The 10,667-nt window shown below is 36.5% G+C and overlaps 1 protein-coding gene and 1 long non-coding RNA gene across 2 annotated transcripts; both read right to left on the bottom strand.

Moving 5' to 3' along the window:
- Positions 1–1,375: 1,375 nt before the first annotated feature.
- On the bottom strand, positions 1,376–3,115 carry LOC133815492 (protein FAR1-RELATED SEQUENCE 5-like). Its single transcript, XM_062248329.1, has one exon. The coding sequence runs from the start codon at positions 3,113–3,115 to the stop codon at positions 1,376–1,378; it is 1,740 nt and encodes a 579-aa protein (XP_062104313.1).
- Positions 3,116–9,823: 6,708 nt separating this feature from the next.
- On the bottom strand, positions 9,824–10,453 carry LOC133816683 (uncharacterized). Its single transcript, XR_009885410.1, has 3 exons — positions 10,263–10,453; positions 10,064–10,148; positions 9,824–9,928 (listed from the first exon to the last, which is right to left on the bottom strand). It is a non-coding gene; the product is annotated as an uncharacterized LOC133816683 (long non-coding RNA).
- Positions 10,454–10,667: the final 214 nt, after the last annotated feature.

Genomic DNA, 10,667 nt, shown 5'->3' with positions numbered 1-10,667 from the left:
AGCTTAAGAAGGAAGCGGTTACTAAATACGAATAGTATCTTCACATGAAAGTGAAGAATATAGTGGGACGTGATGTGCCAGTGGATCGACGAACATGCTGAAGCTATTCGAGAGAAATTGTAGAGCATCTAGGTTGGTGACTCTTTGTTGAAGATTGAGAACGAGGGTAGTGGACTCGTTTATTTTTTTCATTTCAACTTCTAGTGAAAGTGAATGAGGAATCTATGTTAATGACTTAATTATTGAAGATACTACCCTTATTAATAATTTTTAATTATGTGTTCCAGAGACTTTAGTTATCGCAGATACATCCTTAATATTGACGAATGAGTATTTTTTTATGTAGTATTTTTAGTTTTGGTATTCAGTACAAAATATCTGTAGTCGAAATAAACTTGGATTAGCTTAATAGACATCATCGCTAGTTTTAGGCAAATGAACACCTGTTACGACCCTACTGTCCATAGGTCTGTAGAAGTTACATAATTAATTGAAAACTTACATAAACATCGTGTGGCGCGATTTTAAATATTAACTGTTAATGGAGCTGATTTCATAGATGAATAGTGGGTGGTACGATAATGTAAGTTAAGTGCCAAAAAACAATTACTCAATCACTAAAAGTGTGTGAGGAGTGATAGAGTTCTTTGTCTAAAAATATGGGCAACCAATGGCTAATCGCGTTAGGTTACTATTAAACATTGAAACATATAACATACTCTTTTTCATATATGATTTAATTCACATGCTGACATGAAGTGACTACTATCATCCTACTTAGGCCCAATATTAGAACTAGTGGGAATATCACTATACCATTGATGGAATTGAAGATTTTTGTCTCCGGTGAAGCTCAATTGAGACGGCATGAGGTATAGCCACGGTTCTGCTTCAGTGGTTGGACTATTACAAGAAGGTTCGTAATATTTTTCTATTGTGTGAGCTGCGGGATTAGATTTGCAAGTAGCCTTATTATGCCCTAACTGGTTGCAGTTGCGACACCTATTTTTCCTGGATCTCCCATTTTCTGTGTCCTTCTCTTTTGATTTTGACTTGTTTGTTTCCCTCCCCTTCGTTCTTACCACAGTTGGGTCTCAGATTCCTCTGTTGGCGGGGTGATCGCGACTGTTAGTAGGAGCCACATTTGAAACTTGGTCTACAGATTGGACCTCCACTGACATTGACTTAAATTTTTGTTCCATACGTGACATTTCATTCATTGACTCTTCAAAATTTTCATTATGTTTTGTGGCATAGTATCCCATTGCATTGAAACGCGAAGTTAAAGATCCCCATCTTGTACAAACTAGCACATCCGGTGGCACCGTTGACTGGGATAATTTTTTTAACCCAATCGTGTTTTTCGCATCCTTCTTCACCGGTCCTTATAAAGAGATTCAGGAATGCATGGTATGTTGAGGTGCTTCATAACTGCAAATATATGTCGACATGGAATTCCATCCGACTCGAACAACATACACGTACAATTTATATGACCATCGACAATATGGTAGCGCACCCTACTTCGTACAAGTCCCTTTGGAAACCGCGTCAGTGAGTAGAACCTGAAGTCAATGGATACATTGGTGGACTCCACTGAGTAAGCCAGGGCACTCGTGATCTGTTCCTCAACTTTTTTGTACATGTTCCTTGTCAAAATCAAAGCCACTTGTTCATAGTACTGTCGGAGGATGTTCGATGGTAATTGTGGCGTACTATGGTTGCTGATGAATTCGTCTTCCCGTTCTGTGTGACGAATACTTTGTATGGCCTTGTCTACTTGGCCAACCAGATCTCTAAGTTTGAGTTTGCTTGTCAGGAAGTGGGACAAGTAGGAATTAATTGACTCTGATCTTTGAGTAGTTCTTAGTCCCCCAAAGAAATGCCCTCGTAGGAAACATTCTGCCCAACTCCTCCTACTATTGTAGGTAGTTGTTGCCCATCGACTATCCTCAAATTCGAATTCTGAAACCATTCTATTCCATGTATCCTTGAAATCTTCCTCGGTACAGTATTGATAAAGTAGTTCATTGAACTTGGACTTGAATACCGGATGAGGCGCATTAATAGTTACATTATTCTGAAGATGCCAAGCACACAACTGGTGAACAGAAGTTGGGAAAACTTTTTGTATTGCTTTCGCCATAGCATGATCACCGTCGGTGACCACCACAGGAGGTGGTTTGTTTTTCATGCACTCTAGAAACTCCTCTAAAACCCAAGTATATGTCTCCTCGGTCTCGTCATATAGCAAAGCAACTGCAAAGACTATTGTCCTGTAATGGTGATTCAACCCGACAAAGATAAGCAGGGGCTTATTGTATGAGTTCTTCTTGTAGGTGGAGTCGAAAGCCAAAATGTCCCCAAAACAAGCATAATCACGATGAGAAATTCCATCAGCCCAAAATAGGTCTGCCAACCTATTTTCTACATCAATTGTGTGTGTCTCAAAAAAGTCAGCATCAGAGCGGCCCATACATGCCAAGTACCCCAATGCTCCTTCAGCGTCAGTTTCTTTTTCGTGTTGAAGTAGTCTTTGCCGACCAATCCAATTGTAAAGATCCTTTTTCAGGAAGGGTACATACTCACATCCTCCTCTTTCTTGTGCTAGGTGGTTGAATATGTGGCAAGTGTGTATACCTGATCGTCGCATTGACATTACCTGGGCTCCGATTGACTCTGGTATGGCTCGATTAGATCGCAAGAAGTGCAATTCCCTTTTCGAAGCTAATTCATGATTATGTTTCAGATTGAAGTCTTTCGCCACCCAAGTGTTTTTCGTCCTGTCCAAGTTCACGCGTAGAAGTGCGAGACACTCCGTTCTTGTGATAGGTCTTGGTTTTTTCTTACGGTTTAGAAGGTTTGTCCACTTGTCGCGTCGAAAACCTTTGTTTGAGCAAACCCATTTACGTTGCCACGGGTTGTTTTCATGGTCACGTCGAACATCTTCCTTGCGAAATCTAAACCCCATCCATTTCGAGTATTCGAAAAAAAACTCTTCCCATTTATCGAGACTTTCGAGGTGTTTGCCTATGATGTCTTCTTTTGACAGATCATGTGGCTGCTTGTTGTAAATTTGAAGTTCTGCAAGTGTTGTGACCATTTTATTCTCCATATCTTACATTTGTATTTGTCTACCTGAGTAATTCAAAAAATTAATTGATATGGTAATCAGTTAGAATTTTTGGGGCGGTAAATACAACAAGCATCAAGCTGCATTAGGTTGTTACTTTTGTTTTTCTTAATAATTAATAAAAAACCAAAAATATGTAATGAATAGACTAACGAAATTTTTATTTTCATCTTCGTATATTTTGGCCAAATAACTTATTTTATTTAATTGCATCATGGGACATGTTATATACAATATTATAATTCAAGGGTTTGACCTACCATTTCACTGCCTCAAAGAAAGAGTTATTTAAGTGTACATTAATTAACATTCAGCTTAATATGGTGGATGAGGTAAATATACTGTGTACTTATTTTATTGGAAAGTTGTCCTTATGTTTACAAGGCAAACATATCTTTTACTTGACCTTAGTGTAAAGTTATTGTAAAACAATAGAAATAAAGGTCCTTCTAATTTTTATAAAAATGACCATTTTCGGTGGTCATATAGTTGATCTATATAGGCGGACCCCATTCTTAGTTATGTCACGTAAAATCAAAACAAGGGGTTTGAAAAAGATAGTTCAATAACATAGTTGAGCCATGTACAAAATGCATAATATGAAATATACATTCATCAAACTTTTAAGGGCATTGATCAGTACGACCATATAATTAAGACACCGACTTCAAAAGACCTTCAATGGGTACTTCCATTACCGAAAACCATTGATTATGGTAATCTCAGTACCTGGAGGTGATAGATACTTAAGCTTACATGAAAATGCTTACAAGCATTAATAAGAAAGGGGAAATGGACTTAAACATACTACAACATGAAGATGGGACTCATAGTAGTCCAATGTACTAAGGTACTAACACATAACAAAATGTAGTACATGTAGAAAAGATTAGTCCAAGAGGATGATGTCTATGTCGTTTGGTGACTGATTATTCGCTTCAACACATAACTCACTACTTAGTGCCTGTTGGCGTTTCACCATAGAACCAACATGGTCTATGATTTGGCGCTGCTGAAAAAGGAAAGAACTAATGTCCATTGAATCCATCCTTAAAGTATTGCCTTTCTTAGCAACTACATTTTTGAAAGTTGTTAGCTTCTCAATCTTTACGTCCTTTTTGAAGCAGTTTTTGCACTTCCCTCTAAACCCGACCCTTGGTGTTTTCTTCCCTGCATGAGTTGGTGAGATTGTGTCCCCTAGACTTACTAAGGACTGATTTTGGTGGGGTGTGATTTCAGTAGTTTGTGTGGATGGAAGTGGAGTGGGTATGGAATTAACAAGGAAGGGAATTGAAAATTGTTTGGTTGGTGATTCAATCTCTATTTTCACTTTAACATCACCAGGGAATAGATTCACGCATAACTTAGAGGGTGACATGGTTTGGTAATGGTAGGAATGAAGATAGTAGTACGTGGGGGTATATTTTCTCTTACACTGGTTCACTTAAGCAACTTATAAATACATATATACACATATATGTAGTGAGCATTGTGAAAGATCCAGTGTGTTCACTAAATTCTCGCCAAAACACTACCTATGGATCTAGGAAACAGTGAATGAGAATAAATTGATTAACCCTTAATAATGGTCGATTCTTAAATTAACTCTACTAATGTATTGTTTTTAAATATGTTATATGCAAAACAGATGAAAAATTGTAATGGTTTCGCACATTATCAAGTGGACACCTCACTTGTCACCTAGGTCATGATTGAATAAAAGTATGGGAACAGTAAGAGAAACTCTGACCTGTATCTCAATGTGGCCCCATGCAATCTTCAATGTGGATATCGGTGACACTATTACAAACTGAGGCTATAATTTGGTGCCTTAACACTTACTGGAGGGTGTACGGTAAATCATGGAAATAGAGTTTGAGAACATCCTGCAACAAGAGAGGAGGTGATTTTATGTATAAAAAACTAAGAGAGTAGTTCAATGCACTTGTGTCATGAATACGTCCTCCTCGTACCTTAACATTTTTGCATATGCTCAAGATCAAACCATAGGTTTACTTAGAAAAACCGCAATGAAGATGGCATTTTAATCATACATTTAGTTAGCTAAAATTAAAAATATGATAACTAAAAAATGGAAAAGTATAAGAGCTAGCGAAAGTGTAAGGTTTGAAAAAAAAAGCGAAGCCAACATAAGTAAGTGTTTTATGCAGCAATGTTTTTTGATGAAAGTTGGTGACATATACCTCTTAATTTATCTTCAACAACTTACAAGTAAAACTGAAGAATAAAAAACAATGGGGCTTCCTATCACACTGCATCAACAAAATCAGAGCAATGGGTTAAGCTAGTGTTTTTTGAGATTGAGTTCACGCATGTGACACCTATATATACAATTTATCTTCGTCATTTAATGAGATGGTTGTTGTTTGTTGTGACCTGTTATGTGGCATTAATAATTCATTGAATTGGACAGGCTGATGTATTGGGTTCATTTATTTAAGTAAATAAGTTGAAAAATGTATTCTAAGTAATTTATATAAATTGTGTTAGATGTTATTTTGAGTAATAAACATGAAAAAAAAAACTTGATTCTTCATAACAAACAGTCACATTAAATACTTACAGTAGTTACATGACATCATATATTAGGAAGAAGTAAACATTGACCATGGACAAGGGTTGCAATGGTCTTACACATCAAGGAAAAGAGTCTTCAGAACTCATTAAAACAGACCAGCAACACTAGGAGTTGCGAACCCAAAAAGAACATTCTACTAGTGTGGTTGTTCGAGCCATGGACCCAAAATCAAATATAACACATACATACCACTACAGCGTACGTAGTATAAAATTATAAATATGTAACTACTGCATGGGTGGCTTCTGACTTGGGACGATAGTTGTGTTCTTTGCCATGTGCCCGGTACGGAGCTCCTCGATCGTGGCAACCATGGCTTGGAGGTCTTTTCTTCATTCACTTGCCATTTCCATGGACTTCTTCTGCATCATCCCTAAAGCCATTTCTAGCCCATGTATCTCTGAATTTAGCGTAGAGTGTTGCATGTTTGTGGCATTGCACATATTCTCCAACTCACTCTGCTCGGTTGCCAACCTCAAGTTCTCCAACAATATGTAGTTGATGTATTCCATTTGCTCAAGTCGTAATTCATCAAAGTATGGGCACCCAAATACATTACCATCTCCACAGGGTGTATGATCCATGGTAGATAGAAAACTAAAATTGAAAAGAGGAGAGGGTAATATGATTTAGATAAAAGGTGAGCATAACACAAGGGCTACACGTATATATATATAACTTGTGGCTTACGGATTTGATGTAGTGCATGCTAGTATATGGTAACATGTGTACAAGTTATACTTGGTAGTGATATTTGATTTATCAGTAAACGAGGCACTACAGATTGCATATGATCTGAATTAGGTGATAACACACAGGTAATAAGTCAGTTACTTGATTATTTAACATATTGACTTGTCTGTATATCTTACTTACTTCCATAAGGTATGACATTACTTCACATAAAAATTCTGAAACACGTAACCTGTTATGGGAGTGAGTCAAACGTTGATTGTCATTTAACTTTTAATATGTACAGTTAAAGTAATTAGCACACCGTTAAGTTTTTTTTTCTTATATAAAAGGCAGCCTTTATGGACCCAATATATATAAAAATGGTGGTTAAATCTCTTCTCTTCCATCATTAAACTAAATTCTCAATAACACCACATGGAGGCAGACATAGTTGGGTCCACCCAGCCAATAAACTAATATGGTTCTATGTGTTGTATGTTTCTCCCCCTTTACAAGTTACGAGTGCTATAAGAAGAAGTTCAATAGTACACAAGGGCCCACATAATGGATATAATTGAGATGTGTCATCAAATTCATCATTACAAGATATAGAGCAGGTAGTTGGAGTAGACCCTTTATTGAACATTTCTCACTTGATAAAAATAATTTAATTTCGGAACAAAATATCAATATTATTTTTTTGTTTTGGTTGCAGGAATTGCTTATGGATTCTTACTCTACTGTCAATTCCTGCAATGTGAAGGTGGTAGCCGACTTATGATGGGGAGAAGCATATCTCCTGGATTTGGAACATTCAAGTGAGTACAGACTCACAACCCTCCCACCTGACCCAATCAGATACATTAATAATCTAAAGAAGACCTTACACGAGAAGGAGCACGAGATTTTCTCAATCAACCAGGACAAGCACCTATTGGAGGAACACAACAAGTCAGTCAAAGAGAAGATATTGCAGTTGGAGGCAAAGCTTGGTGAGAAGATGAACAAGCTACAAGAATTGATCCATGATGCAGTATACTCATATGAGGAGTTGAAGATCGTATATGAACGACTTTTGCAAGTGATCCACCACCTGATGGAGGAGCCTATAAATCGATACCAAGAATACCTAGAGCAAAGAGTAAATAACTTTGTCGGCCATGAGGTGTCCATGGATAATGGAAGGGGATAACCACAAATATTATCTACCTCGGGATGATTACTTTTTTAATATTGAGGTAATTAGAAATACTTGGTAATCTTATTGTTGTTTGTTAACTCCTTGCTTTAAGTTAGATGTTGTAACTAAGTTATTGTAAATTATAAATTAGTCTACAACATGGAGTTTTATGACTACTATAGGCCGGTCTTGAAGTGGTCAGAGTACGATAATGAGCTATATTTTTTATTAGGAAGACAAAAATTAGATTTTGGCTAGGTCATAACTTATTGAAGATGAGATTTTATTTTAGAATTTTTTTTTTTTTTTTTGAGTAGTTCATTTGCCACCTTACCTTGTACTGTTCCAATTCGTAGCACATATCAATACATTAGGAGGCTATTGTAGTAGTGGGTGGACCTAACACAAAATAACAAGGGTTTTTACTCAATGTCAGGAATATATTTACTCTTCATGGTGTACCTGATTTTGTGGGATACAATGGCAAATAAATGGATTTGGGTGCAAATCTAACATTTTCATATTCTTCTGTGGGGGCCACCAAAGTTAAGTACAATTGAAGGACAAATCCTTCATACTACACGTTTACCATGTCAAAAAAATTAAAAAATAAAAAATTTTAAGATATCAATTTTGAATCAGAGATTGAACCCTCAATTTGGTTATATTATTTGGTATAAAATCTTACAAACTCTTGTGTTTCAGATGGAACCAATAATAACTGTTTTTTATTAAATTTCATTATTGTTCATTCATATAACCTTAACTAAAGAAGTGGTTTGTTTTAACTTCAAAAATTAAAATGCAAACATTACCATTATTAAAAGTTAAAGAGACGAATGCCTTGGCATTATAATTTCCAAGAAGTTCCATATTATCATCACATAACCCCAATTTGGGCCATTTCTTCAACTATAGGCATTGTAGGAGTCAAAGGAGGTCACCTATATTGTTAGTTTTTGTGGATGACCTCAATTCAAATATTGTGACATTCTGCTTTATGCTCATTATCCCTCCCAAATTTGTGAAGGAAAAATATGTGCAAGAAACAGTAAATTGTTTGTAAACAAATACTAAACTAATAAAGTTTTAAATTTGATGGTTGCACCTACGAAATATAGTTAATTTAATGGTAAATGAAAGTAGTGCCAAAATTTTACAAGGCAGGCGGATGGTGGTTAAGTTCAATCAATTCTTCCTCTTTCTCTTACCCAACTTGGACCAGTGTTTGTCTCTAGCCTTTTTCGTTGATAGCATGGGAGGTACAGCTGAAGCTTTTGGAGGATAACAAGACCGTTCTTTTAAGTCAGGGGATTTCTCAACGCTACTTAAACAAGCTTTATAATAAGTCGCTGCGTTATCTTTCACTCCCAATCGAAGCCTATTGGACTCACAGGTCAAGATATCGATTGCAATCTCGAGTCTAGCAGCATCCGCAGCTTTATGCAAAATCAGAACAAGGCGCTGAAAAACTAAAATCTAAAACTGCTATTTTATGACTTATTTAATAAAGCGTTTATAAAATATTAATTAACTAGTAAAAACTTACATAGGACTTCGGGGGTGATTCCCCATCCACAATCCACTCCATAAACTTCATGACAAAAACACCACAGTCATGGCCATTTTCTTGCTGAGGTACTTGACCAGAGGGCACTACACTAAAAACGGAAAAAACGGGACCACCAACACGAGCACTACCCATGGTCGTATGAAGCAACACGTCAAGCTTCTTTAAATATATCAAAGAAGTATAAATAGATTTAATATAATGAAAAACGACATGTCACAATACTATTAGTATACTTAGGAGACACCCATACCAGTTCGCTTAGTATATGTGTCCTGACCCGTGTCCTATATCGACCAGACACTGAGTCCCACACGCTTGCACAACCTTTTTGGCAGTGTATAATGGCTAGTATCCAATGATTGTTTTCGACATCCTTCATTGGCACTAGGATCTAACAAGAAGACAATAAAACTCAATTAGCTAATTCACTTTGAGAAGGCACTAAGTGGTAAAATAAATCTAATATAACTACCTTCTACACTTTCTTGAGCAGCATATCAAGATTCACATTGGTACCAAGAAAGGCAGTGTTGCCAGTGTCCCAAAAATATGCACCATTATGACATCGCTGTTTCAAGTTATTTTATTGAAATAACTTTTTAAATTCAAAACAAAAAAATGGAATATTGAACCCAGGAAATTCAAATTTGTATTACAACATACCAGGCCGGGCCAATAGGTTGGGAAAATCAAAGTTTGAGCATCGTCATCCATTACACCATCAGGGTTGTCTCTATATCTTAATACACACCCAAAGGCATCAATAATCTGCAAAGCAGTATGAAGTGTCAAATATTTTTCTCAACTTCTTCATATTGAAGAAAAAAAGATTTGGGCAATGTGCTACAAGATCATAATTTTGTTACTTCAACAAAGGTGAGCTTTAAATAGAACATTATTTACCTTCATGTCCACCTCAGCTTCAGGTCTAAGGCTTCTGAAGTACCACCGCTCCAACTGTCCCATTACATTATCGACCAACACGTCTCTGAAAATTATTGACTTCATTAATGAACAAAAGTGTCCTAACATGATTGAAACAAAGGAAAAATGGTGATGTCAATAGCCAAAAAAATTATTCACATAAGAATTTATCACCTACCGCAACGACAAACTAAAGTCAAATAGGAAAAGTCCAAGTTCGAACTTGGACTATGGTAGGGCTACTTTCAAATTGAATGCACCAATCTACCTGCCTTTGCTTTTTTTATACTTAAGAATCATATCCTGAAATGATTTGTCCATTTTGCAAAGATCTTTGTCTCTCCTTAAAATAGTAGGATCGATCTTCACGTTGTCATCGTCCTCTATTTCGTGAATAACAGGAGTGTCTGTGGTACCATACACACTGGCTTTGTATGGAATGACATCTTCTGGTATAACTTCAAAATTCAAAATACCCAAGTCCTCCTTCTCCTTCTCCTTCCCTTCCATGCGAAATTTAGAAGCATCATCTTCTAAACCAATCTCATTCTCAACATCTATCTTCTCATTCCCTGAACATGAT

This window comes from Humulus lupulus, chromosome 2, assembly GCF_963169125.1.
Source record: "Humulus lupulus chromosome 2, drHumLupu1.1, whole genome shotgun sequence".
NCBI lineage: Eukaryota > Viridiplantae > Streptophyta > Magnoliopsida > Rosales > Cannabaceae > Humulus > Humulus lupulus.
Note: the sequence above shows the minus strand (reverse complement) of the source record. Positions and strands in the feature narration are given on the sequence as shown.